At 36.7% G+C, this 13,723-nt stretch overlaps 1 protein-coding gene across 1 annotated transcript in view; it reads left to right on the plus strand.

The window, feature by feature from the left end:
* The window catches only part of LOC108367465 (glutamate receptor ionotropic, kainate 2-like), a 17,267-nt gene extending 5,111 nt beyond the window's left edge, over positions 1–12,156 (plus strand). Inside the window, exons 3-13 of the mRNA XM_017622079.1 lie at positions 2,772–2,866; positions 3,055–3,144; positions 3,288–3,445; positions 7,177–7,852; positions 7,907–8,076; positions 8,139–8,399; positions 8,682–8,813; positions 8,878–9,076; positions 10,992–11,103; positions 11,164–11,283; positions 11,369–12,156. Coding sequence (XP_017477568.1) covers positions 2,772–2,866; positions 3,055–3,144; positions 3,288–3,445; positions 7,177–7,852; positions 7,907–8,076; positions 8,139–8,399; positions 8,682–8,813; positions 8,878–9,076; positions 10,992–11,103; positions 11,164–11,283; positions 11,369–11,664 — 2,309 coding nt within the window. The 3' untranslated portion in view covers positions 11,665–12,156. The remainder of the gene's footprint in view (positions 1–2,771; positions 2,867–3,054; positions 3,145–3,287; positions 3,446–7,176; positions 7,853–7,906; positions 8,077–8,138; positions 8,400–8,681; positions 8,814–8,877; positions 9,077–10,991; positions 11,104–11,163; positions 11,284–11,368) is intronic.
* Positions 12,157–13,723: the final 1,567 nt, after the last annotated feature.

Consider the following 13,723-nt stretch of genomic DNA (forward strand, 5'->3'; position numbering starts at 1 on the left):
AGGAGACAAGCCCAAGCACAGTTTGTAAATTTTTTAAAGTGCAAACCTTCGCATTAATTTATTGTAAGCACTTGCTTCTTTTGATAAAGTGAAAGATTCCAAAGAGCCATAGAAAACTACCTGTAATAGTTTCCATCAAATCAGTGTCCAATATCTGCAAGATAAGCATGGAGAACGCCGGACAAGTATCTTACAGTGTCTTCATTTTCTGGCTAAGACGGAATAACTCTATCGGCGGAGAAGCCGAGCTTAAGCCGGTATAACTGTTGTAATTGAGAACGAGACGTAATGTGGTGAACGTTTTAAAAGTCACTAAATTAAGTATGTATGTTTTTCACAGTAGATTTAAAAAACTGCAGCTAAATTTATGTTTGTTAAACAGAGCAGGGACATAACAGTTATAAGTTTTTTTCGGAAAAACGTTGTTCCATAACAGTTATTAGATGAGAAAATTTTTTTATTTCGACGATATGAGTTATAACCCAACGTTTACTTTTTAGGTTGCCTGATAACTGTTATGCAGGAGAAATAAAATAAGATAATAAGAGTTATTTCCCAACGTTTATTTTTTAGGTTGCTTGATAACAGTTATTACCCAAGGTTTATTTTTACATTGTTTGATAACAGTTATTTCACTCCTCCTCTTCTATTTTCATCATCTTTATCTTATTCTCCAACTCCGTTTTTGTCAAAAAACATAAAACTATTTTTCATCTAATGACTTTTATGAAACAAGGTTTTCGTTAAATTTTAGAATTTGGGCAAGGTTTTCAATGTGTAAATTCGAGATAACTTTTTGGCCCCTGAAATAAAGTATCTCTCTCTCTCTCTCTCTCTTCTTTTTGGATAAAAAACTCGGAATAGACGTGCTTTTATTTCTCGGTTCCACTCGTTTTCAACGCTAATTTTAAATCCTAAACCATCAATAACGTATTCGATTTCTTATGCGCGGGCGATTCTTGACGCAATAGTCTTAATATGATATTACCATGTCAGATGGTGAGCCCGCAGTTACCTCCTATTTTACAGGATCAAAGGAGATCTCCATTATAGCTGCGGCAGTCGTTCATACATAACCTCCGATGAAAGCGTATACGCTAAGTTGAGAAAGCATATCCCGCTAAACCTGGTGCCAACTGCGGGATTACCCTTCTTGACGATTTGGCAAAATTCCCTTATTTGCTAATATTCAGGGCATATATTCATCAAGCCAAATTCCAAAGTATTGGCGCACATCATTTCAGAGAGTTTATTCTGAACCTGTTTTTATTTTTACACATTGTCAAATTTGCATCATCTCCACATTTCTGGAAATAAGAAAATAAAAACAATATCGCCATGCTTTATGCTGTCTGGTGGTAGGAAAGATAATCGGTTTAAAAAATGTTCACCTTTCACACTACCAACTCAATCACAGCGTGAACTGGTTTGTTCGCGATAAAGCTCAGTTGGCGAACACGAATATCTTCCGTTTTTTCTCCACGAAAAAACAAAAAACGACAGTAGACGTATAATTGAAAATAAGAATGAGAATAGCAACAATACTTAATAGTCCCTGTTGGATGTAAGCCGAAGATGGAATCTACTCAGACAGCAGAGCTAAAGCAAAGTAAGTCAATAAAATGGCAAAGCATATTTTTGTGTTTGCGTAGCGCATTTGCCATACTATTTAGCTATGGAAATGACACGTAAAGAAAAGTACAAAGCGCATAATGTTGGGATCAGAGGGAAATGGCACAAGAGAGCTGTTAAATCTCGTATACCACGCCATTAAAGCAAACGAATAACGGTTATTATCAACAGTTTTGCCGCCATTTTTCAGCCCACTATTTTCGTTCTTTTATTTATTTGTGTAATTGCATACATATGTATGTATGTATACTAGGGCGGACCAGTTTGTATGGGCGATTTTTTCGACTATGCGCTTATAGCACAAAAGGATTCTACGCGTAATTCTAAGCAAATTTTCATCTCGAGTAGACAAGTGGGAGTGGCACCTGCCATACAAAGAGAATTTTTCATACTGCATACCTATGGAAGTATTTGTGATAGCGTACTGGTGAGAAGATAACGAGGAGTTTAAAGAAGTTTGTATGTAGTTTGAAAATATTTTGAAGAGGGTTGCCACCTGTTGAGAAAGTTCAATTAAAATTATTTTATTTTTTAATAAGTTAAATAAGTTATTAAAATATAGGTATCTATCGAAATAGTTTTAAAAACTTGTATTTCTTAACTACATGACGGAGTGTTGCCACAGGCTTGAGAAATTAAATTCAACTTGAGTTAAGAGAATTAGGTAGATAAATAAAATGCTGTAAACAATATGGGTATTAAATGAAAGAGAAGATTTTAGTTTTAAAATATTTTTAAGGGGGCTTAAAAAATATCAAAATCTCTTTTTTGCTGAGTGGATATATGCTAAGTTTAATTAAAATAAATTACACCTAACTATTGTAACACGAAGAAATTTCATACACTCAGCGAAGCGGGTGAGGTCAAATTAGTATTATACAAAACATGCTAAAAGGGGTTTTCTAACTAGTATGATGAATCCATTTCTGCATTAACCTTTTCTTAAAACTTTCACCAGAGGGCACAACAGTGAAAATTTTAACATTTTGTTCGTAGCATACTCGAGAACAATTGACCCGCCCTAATGTCAACATACAAACATTGTTTTAAATATGTATGTATTTAAATCTGATTTTTCATCTGCACTCTGAGTATACTAACTTGTTTTGGACTTTTGTTTGCTTACCCATTCGCTACAGTTTGCGGCTTGTTGAATATTGGCGTAGCAGCTATATTCGGGCCACAATCTTCAAACACCGCCAGCCATGTCCAAAGTATCTGCGACAATATGGAGGTATACAAACTTATATATAAGGATTAACATTTAGAGTAACTACTATTGCACACACAAGCATTACGCGCTAGCATTGTTACACTCACTCAATAACATTCATGTACAGACACACATGCAATTTCCGCAGATTTGCTTGCATCATGGCAGCACTTCCGTAGTTTTTAAATATAATTTTTCTGCTGCTGTAGATACCTCATTTGGAGAATCGCTGGGATTACCGTTTGCGACGTGAAAGCTGTCTAGTGAACTTATATCCACATCCAAATACACTTGCTAAGGTACGTACATTTATGTGCATACGGACATATGTAGATGCATTCACCACATATTTGGCTATGTTTAAACCACTTGAAATCATTTTGTAAGCTTAACTTGCCATTAATCGGCTTCGCTGTACATTGTTTTAACTTTTGCCACACAGGCTTACGTGGATATCGTCAAGTATTGGGAATGGAAAACATTCACGATTATATACGAGAACAATGATGGCATTGTACGGTTACAGGAGTTACTCAAGGCGCATGATAACTCACCGTATCCGATTACAGTGCGGCAATTGAGTTATTCAGGGGATTACAGGTAAGTGAATTCTTTTTTGTTTCACTTTGCTTTACGCAGGTATGTGTAGCTAAATATTTTTACTTTCGCTACCGCAGTGCTAAAACTCATATAGGAATATTAATAACAAGTTTTAAGTCATACATTTTATTCAATTCTTCCCTACGCGTTTCCACCCCATCCACCAGTGTTTTCCCTACTGTATTTTATGTAGCGGGATTAGAGCCTGTCAGCCACTGATTAAAAAAAATTTTATGGTCTGAGCTGAGGTGCGCGTATAATGCGGACTCATCCCATACAAAATAAATTTTTGCGATTGAAAGCGTTTTACAAATAAAAAGTGGTAGAAGTGCTGCTTGGCTGTGTGTTAAAATGTATGTCTTTTATAGTCTTTCCAACACTTACGGTTAGAAAATGCCAGCAAAGTTAGATATATCGTCTGTTTGGTATCTAACATATACAACGCGCAGATACTAAGCGTACGAAGATAAGGCAACAGTCGTCCCATTGAAAGAAATAAGAGAGTCTGAGTTGTAGATATTTGGTTCATTTGGTTGGTAAACAACATCAGTTCCGTTGTGCTCTGATTGACAGAAAAAAAGCGACTTTTCGATGCCACGTGTATAACCTAAACCGTGCTCCCTCTAACATTTCGTTGATAATCGTTGAGGGAAAGAGATCCAACACTGCCACGATCATTTGCATATACGACTTCACGACCTTCACTCCTTCATTTGTGAGTTCTACTAGGATGTCGTTCAATGTCACCACACAGAGTCTCGGCAATAGAACTAGCCCTTGGGGAGTGCCCCTAATTGCATACCGGCATAGGGTTTTGAAATGTTGGTTAATATTATATATGTACTAACAATATTGCTTAGCATCCGTTCAATCCACATGAATATAAAAAATCAGATATGTCAAGCTTGACAAGAAATTGGGTGATTGTTAACGAAGGCTCCAAGGATGTGCCACTGGTAATGTATTTATTTGTCTGTGGTCCTTACAACTACATGTAGAGCGTTTTTTAGGCGTGACTAAGGGGAAAAATTTGTGACACAAACACCCTTGGCTGATTTTATACACGTTTTTTGCGACCCACTCTAATGTCCAAACCTTGTCATTTTGCAAGCTAAAAACATTCTGCGAAATTTAAGGCGAGTGGGGACAGAGAAGTGATTGCTATAGAAAAGCTTATTGTAGAGGTGTTTGTAACTACAAGTCTCCCGCTGATGGCGTAGCAATCGTAGCAACGGGCAAACATCTTCAGGCCCTGAGTGAGTTATTGCAAAATGCACTCAGTTTTGCAAAGGCAAACATATGGTCCAAGGAATGTGGACTAAATATCAATTCTATCAAAACCGATACGGTACTTTTCACAAGGAAGTATAAAATTCCTTTATTTAAACCTTCCATCCTAAACAGGGTGTTACTTACTCTCGCAACCGAGTTTAAATAATTGGAGTTTTTCTAGACAAGAAACTTGCCTGGAAGCATAACATTGAAGCCCACTCCAGGAAGGTCAATACCGCCCTGTATGCCTGTAAGACAGATATAGGCAAAATGGGGTATAAAACTGCATATAAAGCACTGAATGTACTCACCTGTGAAAAGATCAATGATTTTATACGGGGTCAGGCTTTGGTGATCTGCTCTATCCCGGTGGAACAAGTGCCTCTGCTGCACAGCTCGTCACGGCAGCACTGCCCATAAATACCCGCCAAATAATGTTAAATCTTCCACCTCTGGATCTCTATGGGAAATTTTGGGCCGGCGGCAGTATGGCCAGGTTAATTACAAGCCAGCCGTGGCTAGACCTCAGATTCGGACATGCAAAAGTACTTGAAACTCTACCGCATAATCTTCGACAGTTACATTATACCACTCATCTACTCTGTTTATACAACAAATTCTCCATACGAATCACAGAGAGGAACGAATGGGAAGGAGCCACAGGCTTAAATCCAGGGTCGATGGCTATATATGTATACAGATGGTTCCGAGCTTAACAAAAAAAGTGGGTAGCATTATTTACTCTGACGAGCTCGGGCTAAACCTCAGTTTTCGCTTACCGGAGCATTGTAGCGTTTTTCAAGCAGAGATAAACGCCATAATTGAGGCCGCTCGGAGGCTCCCAACCTCCGTCCCTCCCAGACGGCCTATCGCTTTTTATTCTGACAACCAGACTTTTATCATATCTCTCAAATCAATGGGCACAACATACAAAGTAGCCATAGAATGCAGGAAGACTCTAAACGTGCTGGCATCAAAATGCTCCTTGACTGTTTTATGCTTCCCTGGACACTGGAACAATCCTGGCAACTGCTTAGCCTACGAGCAGGCAAAAAGAGGGACGGAAGTCAATTCTGCTCAAAATGCGTGCATGCTTTTAATCTCCTGCAAACACACTAAAGGCTGAAGTCATCGCGGCCAAAGTTTGATGTAAAGCGTAGCTCTCACTCGGCTAATCTGCTTTTCTGCCTTATGGGCACACATGAAAAATAATTAGGATACTCCACCAAGGGTTTTTGTCGCAGCTGCAGAGACGATGTAGAGGTGGATAGCATCGCACATTATCTTTGCCAAACGTTCAGAATGAATAAAGAAATGCAGCCAATGTCAGTCCTACATTGCGAGTAATCACTTTCGCGTTATCGATTGCTATTGTTTTCTTATTAAATTCGATCAAACGCGGGGATACGTGGCGTATGAGCAACCAACTTTGCTGCTCATACTTAATGTGACCAACTATTTCATAGCTCAAAGAAGTACAGTTTAGATTAGGTTAAGTTAATGCCGCGAGCCGATTACGAAATTTCGAATGCGGCTTATTTCGGTCCCTGAGAGCTCAGCGTTTTGTTCAGAAGTGCGAGCCAAAATGCTTCCTTCTTAGCCTCGCGAAGGTTGGACAGTCTAAAAGAAAGTGTGGAGATGATTCCACTTCATCTTCCTCTTGACAGCTGATACAAAAGGATCAGTCGAAATTCACACAATGGCCAGTCAGAATCCTTATCACTAGCCCTTGAGAGGTAACGTGTTTTAAAATGTCCCATAAAAACATTTTCTGCAGCAGAAAAACATCTTGACGTATGAGTCATACTTCGTACAAAAAAATGTAATTCCTTCCCACTATACTAATAGGTAAGTTGCTCATATGTCATTTAGTTTTTTAGCCTTAAAATTTAAATAGAAAACTCTACTAACAATTACTTAAAATGAAATCGAAAAAACGCAGTATTTAATTAAAAATTATTTATATTTTTTATTTTTGTATCTTCATAAAATGTATAATTTTCCTAAATTTTGCTGGTAAATTTACTTTCTTCAATTTACGATTAAATTTTTGCTCTTAAAAACCATAAAATACTGATGTATGAAAACGGAGAGATACGAGTATGTTTGAGGCTTTTTCCGGAACGTTTGTTACAGAACTCCAATTTCATTCGAATTTAAAAATTGGAGTTACCACTTCTACTACCCGATTTACAAACGTAGCTCGAGTTACAGAACCGCAACTTATACAAGTTCGATTTATAGAAGTTAGGCTGTACTTACACTAACTTGAACAGTATTCCTTTTACTCTTGGCAGAAATCTCCTATACAAGAACTTTACAAGTCCAAAATTTTTAAAGCTAACCTTATTAATTGTATATTTCTATGTCATGTTTAATTTCTTGCAAAATACTTACTAAATCTCTAGAATCAAATCCATTTTTACTTTTTACCACTCGCACACGCCTCATTTGCACAGACCACTGCTCAAACAAATCAAAAACTCCGCCGAAGCGCACATCGTACTCGACTGTTCCACCGATAAAATTTACGAAGTACTCAAGCAAGCTCAACAGATTGGCATGATGAGCGATTACCATAGCTATCTCATTACTTCACTCGACCTGCATACCATCAACGTAGACGAATTCCGTTATGGTGGCACGAATATAACCGGATTTCGTCTGATTAACGAAAAAGTCGTCTCGGATGTGGTACGTCAGTGGAGTTTTGACGATAAAGGTTTACAACGCTCAGCTAATTTGAGTACGGTGAGGGCGGAGACAGCGCTCATGTATGATGCAGTACATCTATTCTCTAAAGCGCTGCATGATTTGGATACATCACAGCAAATAGACATACATCCCATTAGTTGTGATGGACAGAATACCTGGCAGCATGGTTTTAGTTTAATCAACTATATGAAGATCGTCGAAATGAAGGGACTAACTAATGTTATCAAATTTGATCATCAAGGCTTTCGCACCGATTTCGTGTTGGATATTATTGAATTAGGACCGAATGGTATACGCAAAATTGGCACATGGAACTCAACATTACCGGAGGGTATCAACTTTACGCGTACCTACAGCCAAAAACAGCGCGAAATTGAAGCGAACTTGAAGAACAAAACGCTGACGATCACAACAATATTGGTGGGTGTTAATAGAATTTCATTCTATTATAAATATAATATATTTTCTTTCCAGAGTAATCCATATTGCATGCGAAAGGAATCGGCAGTGCCGCTATCGGGTAACGATCAATTCGAAGGTTACGTTGTTGATCTGATACATGAAATTTCAAAGGCGCTGGGTTTCAACTATAAAATTCAGCTAGTGCCAGATGGCAACTATGGCAGCTTTAACAAGCAAAATGGGTAAATTATTCATGAATAAGATGTAGTTTTAAAAAGAGTACGCAAATAATTTCTTACTCTAGCGAATGGAATGGCATGATACGCGAGCTGTTGGAGCAACGCGCCGATCTTGCTATCGCTGATCTCACCATTACTTTTGAGCGCGAACAAGCGGTAGACTTCACCATGCCCTTCATGAACTTGGGTGTGTCAGTGCTCTATCGCAAACCTGTTAAGCAGCCGCCGAACTTATTTTCATTTCTTTCGCCGCTTTCGCTGGATGTTTGGATCTATATGGCCACCGCTTATTTGGGTGTTTCAGTGCTGCTTTTCATTTTGGCGCGGTAAATATTGAATTAAATAATAATAATAATAATAGCTTGGCGCTTACACATATGTTAGTGTTTGGCCGAGCTTCTCCTCCGACTTGTGGCGTGCGCCTTGATGTTGTCACACAAAGCGGAGGGACCTACAGTTTTTTTTTCGATGTTGCTTTGACCAGGGTTTGAACCGAGGTGCTGCGGAGTGGAAGCGCGCACTGCTTACCGCTACACCACAGCGACCGACCTAATTACGTCCATATAATCTCTTGATCAGCTTTATTCGATTTTCTCCCATCTTTTTAGCTTCACACCCTACGAATGGCCAGCATATGCGGATGCGCATGGCGAGAAGGTCGAGAGCCAATTTACTCTCATGAATTGCATGTGGTTTGCTATTGGTTCGTTAATGCAGCAAGGTTGTGACTTCTTGCCGAAGTAAGCCGAGTTGTTTTACTAAATTTGGCAAATCTTTTAATGCTATGCTTTCTTCTTTTTCTAGAGCTCTGTCAACACGCATGGTAGCTGGCATATGGTGGTTCTTTACCCTAATCATGATCTCCTCGTACACAGCCAATTTAGCAGCGTTTCTCACTGTTGAACGGATGGACTCCCCTATTGAGAGTGCTGAGGATTTGGCTAAACAGACACGAATCAAGTATGGTGCTCTTAAGGGTGGCAGTACGGCAGCATTCTTTCGAGTGAGTACCTAGTTAATTCAGAGTGTAATCTTTTGCTGCAATCCTCCTCTGTTGCCTAGTGCTATTTTGGCTGCATAGAGAGTCAATATGGCTATCATTACTGACTACCGTTTCTAGGTATCTTGCTGGTTCCCCTAATCTTGACGTAATACCGTCCATAAGTGATCCCATTATTAAATTTATGGCCCTATTATGTATGGCGACTGATAGTCGATGGGCAACCATATACTAAAACTCGCATTACGTATGGCGGAATTTTCTGTTTCCCGCTATCGACGATTTTGTTATTTGTTCACATAAATTATTCAACACATTGGAGCAAAGTTGCCAATTACTTGGAAAAGTTCATGTTAAAAAAGTAAATTCGGATGTTTTCTGTGCTTTTCTGTATACTGAGACTAATATCTATACATAATACAAATTACGATACTGGTAGCCATGGCTACTAGAACAGCAACTAGACCCCAGTCGCCATACATAAGAGGGCCATTACAGACGGATTGCAACCGAAGTTATCCTTTATTATGCCCTACAAGCTATAATTCCTGAAAGAGACCTTTATGCGGTCCTTCGAAGGGATGACACGGACTCTACGCTCTGTGGGTGGAAATTCAGAGCATATAAGCAGCCTTAAACTTACTCTACGGTTGCATGCCCTCAGAACGTTGAGGAGCACCTCCTCGCCTGCGGGGCAAAGCTCTTTTAAGCTTTTTTTTGGCTTTGCCCACTTCATAGGCACGCGTGGTAAGCTTTAAAAGCTCTCTGTATAATTCATATACCACTGGCTCAAAAAAGAATCTCTATCTGGCCAACACTGCTTTAAAGGGTAATTCTGGCTAAGATAGTTAAAAATGTAAGACAATTGAAAGACCGTAGGCAGTAGCTAGTTTGAAAAACTTTGTTTATTCTGGCACGAAAGTCTTACAAAACCAAAGCTACCTTTCCAACTTTAATGGTGAAAAGCTCTATTGACAGAAGAGAGAGAAGAGAAGAAGAGAGATCCGAGTCCTCGATCAGCGGATTTTTTTTTATGTAACTAATTTTTTCCTTTTTCATTTAATTTCCTTTTAATTTTTTGTTCTTTTTTAAATTAATTTTCTTTTAATTTTTAGGTTTTATTATTATTCCTTTTAACTTAATTTAATGTTTAGAAACGTTCCTTTTTATTTTTATTATATTTTCTCTTTTTAATTTCATTTTTGGAATTTATTATTTTAAAAAGGGGAAATATTTTTCTTAAATTTCATTTATTTTTTAATTCGTGTTTTTTCGTTAATATAATTTTTTTTAAATTTGTAGATGTTATTGTTTTAAAAATAAAAAAGCTCTTTTTTAATTTCAAATCATTTTTAGGAACTTGTTTTACTTGTGTAATTAATTTTTTAATTAAATCTTAACAATTTTAACCACTCAAAAATTGTTATTTTTTTAATTTTTAAAAAGTTTTTTTTAACCATTCTTTTCTTTTTTGATGTGTTATTTTTAGATTTTATTGCTTTGAATACAAATATTTATTTATTTTTTTTAATTTTGAAAAACTTATTTTATTGATCTCGTTTTTTGGAAATTTAACTGTTTTCCTTTTTCCTAAGTAGAACGGTCATCATTTCCGGTTTTCTTTATTAATTTAATTTTCTTTTGATATTCAATTTTTATTGTTTAAAAAAATATATATTTTTGTTTTAAATTTCATTTAATTTTTTGAAAAGTTATTGCTAAAAAACAAACAGAAAAACTCTAAGTTCTTAATGGATCTTTTAATTAGTATTTCGGAAGATAGTTGCCACAATTGACAATTTATCGTACGAATGGCCTTTGTCTTGTTAAGTAGAAAGACAATTGCCCTGTATGCACCTTTTATTAACTTTTTCAACTTTTTCTTCTTATCCTAAAATTCTACTTATATTTTAACCAGGAATCGAAAATCTCCACCTACCAACGCATGTGGTCATTCATGGAATCCGCACGACCATCTGTATTCACCTCAACCAATGCCGAAGGTGTGGATCGCGTGGCCAAGGGTAAAGGTAAGTGCCGAATCAACAAATCAAACACACACATTGTATTTATCGAACCACGTGCTACAGGTTCATACGCCTTTCTTATGGAATCAACATCCATTGAATATGTAACCGAACGCAATTGTGAACTAACTCAGGTGGGCGGCATGTTGGACACCAAAGGCTATGGCATAGCAGCGCCACCTAGTAAGGAAAATAAAACACGTTTTAATAAAATATTAAACATCATTTTACACACACAAAAATTAACACATTCTCTGCTGCATTTCAGATTCCCCTTATCGTACCGCCATCAATGGTGTTATACTCAAACTACAGGAAGAAGGCAAATTGCATATACTGAAAACGAAATGGTGGAAAGAGAAGCGAGGCGGTGGTAGTTGTCGCGTAGAGACCTCGAAATCTTCATCAGCGGCTAATGAGTTGGGTTTGGCGAATGTGGGCGGGGTGTTCGTAGTGCTAATGGGCGGCATGGGCGTGGCGTGTGTAATTGCTGTGTGTGAATTTGTGTGGAAATCGCGAAAGGTCGCCGTCGAAGAGCGGCTTAGTGCGATTCTACACGAATGAGAATAGATGTCGTGAATCCAAGAAGAAGAATGGGTTTAAAATAGCTAAAGGGCAATGAAGAGAGCGAGCGTAAAATGAAAAATATATAAAACAAATATATTGGCACCCTTGAAAATTTTTGAAAAGTGAGGAGCATAGTAAACTGAGCATCAAAGAAAAATTGTTGGAACTGAACAGATCACTATACCGTTGTACTGTGTGCATGCATGGGCTCTCGTTCGCAGGCTTTTCTAACATTTAGATACATATTTACATAAATTTAGACACTTAAATTTAGTTAAATATAGACCGGAATAGTGTTTCATAAATATGTATGACAGTTTAGTATTAGTCATATATAGTTAGTGACACGTACATATATGTTTGTATACACAAACATGAAGGTGATCCTTAAAATATAAACTTATAAATTGTGTATGGAGCACCGCTTAATTTTGTTTTCGTACAAAATCTAGACATTTATCAAAATTTAAAAATGTTTAAATAATGTAAAGGGGTCGCTACCATATATATATATTTTGTTGCCTTTTCATAAATAATAAATACGAATTCTAAATAAACGCCAATTTGGGAAATAGTGGGACAATGTACTGTAAAGACCGCTTACTTTTAAGCCATTTGTCCCGAAATTTTGTAGATTTTTTAAGTTTTCTGCAATTTACCAACAATTTTCATATTTTTTGTTGTTTTATCAACGCGGCCTGATGCCAGAGGTTCGTCACCTACTTTAACCAAAAATATTGCTGAAAATTATTGACAAATTTAAAGCGTCGGTATTGGAGATGAGCAAAATCAGGCAATAAGCATGTATGCATATGTACANAGAATGGGTTTAAAATAGCTAAAGGGCAATGAAGAGAGCGAGCGTAAAATGAAAAATATATAAAACAAATATATTGGCACCCTTGAAAATTTTTGAAAAGTGAGGAGCATAGTAAACTGAGCATCAAAGAAAAATTGTTGGAACTGAACAGATCACTATACCGTTGTACTGTGTGCATGCATGGGCTCTCGTTCGCAGGCTTTTCTAACATTTAGATACATATTTACATAAATTTAGACACTTAAATTTAGTTAAATATAGACCGGAATAGTGTTTCATAAATATGTATGACAGTTTAGTATTAGTCATATATAGTTAGTGACACGTACATATATGTTTGTATACACAAACATGAAGGTGATCCTTAAAATATAAACTTATAAATTGTGTATGGAGCACCGCTTAATTTTGTTTTCGTACAAAATCTAGACATTTATCAAAATTTAAAAATGTTTAAATAATGTAAAGGGGTCGCTACCATATATATATATTTTGTTGCCTTTTCATAAATAATAAATACTAATTCTAAATAAACGCCAATTTGGGAAATAGTGGGACAATGTACTGTAAAGACCGCTTACTTTTAAGCCACTTGTCCCGAAATTTTGTAGATTTTTTAAGTTTTCTGCAATTTACCAACAATTTTCATATTTTTTGTTGTTTTATCAACGCGGCCTGATGCCAGAGGTTCGTCACCTACTTTAACCAAAAATATTGCTGAAAATTATTGACAAATTTAAAGCGTCGGTATTGGAGATGAGCAAAATCAGGCAATAAGCATGCATACATACCTAAATGTAATTGGGAAAAATGGAAATCATGCGATATTTCAATGATTTCTAAATTTATATGTACTAGCTATCTTCAAGTGAAATATTTAATTCTTTGTAAATTTTTAAAAGTGGGCTGAACCACTATGATTTTTTATGAATTTCGAAAATTGGGTGGGACTACGCTTGCTTTTTCGAAATTGATAACCAATACCAAAATCCAAGTTTTTACAGCAAGAAACCGACAACATTTTGACTTATAACTCAGCGAGTTTTGGTCCGGTTAAAAAACGAAGTATTTATTATTCAAGCTTGCGAGTTTAGCACGTTTTTTGAATAACCGCAAAAATACCAAAGAAAAAATGAAAAAATGTGTTTTGAGCTCAGCATATTTGTTAGCTAATGTTATTCAGAACTTATGGAAAAAAGATAAAAAAGGGACAGTCTTTGGAGCTTAATATTGCAT

Source organism: Rhagoletis zephyria, unplaced genomic scaffold, assembly GCF_001687245.7.
Source record: "Rhagoletis zephyria isolate East Lansing unplaced genomic scaffold, Rhagoletis_zephyria_1.1 Rzeph_scaffold_02696, whole genome shotgun sequence".
Lineage (NCBI taxonomy): Eukaryota > Metazoa > Arthropoda > Insecta > Diptera > Tephritidae > Rhagoletis > Rhagoletis zephyria.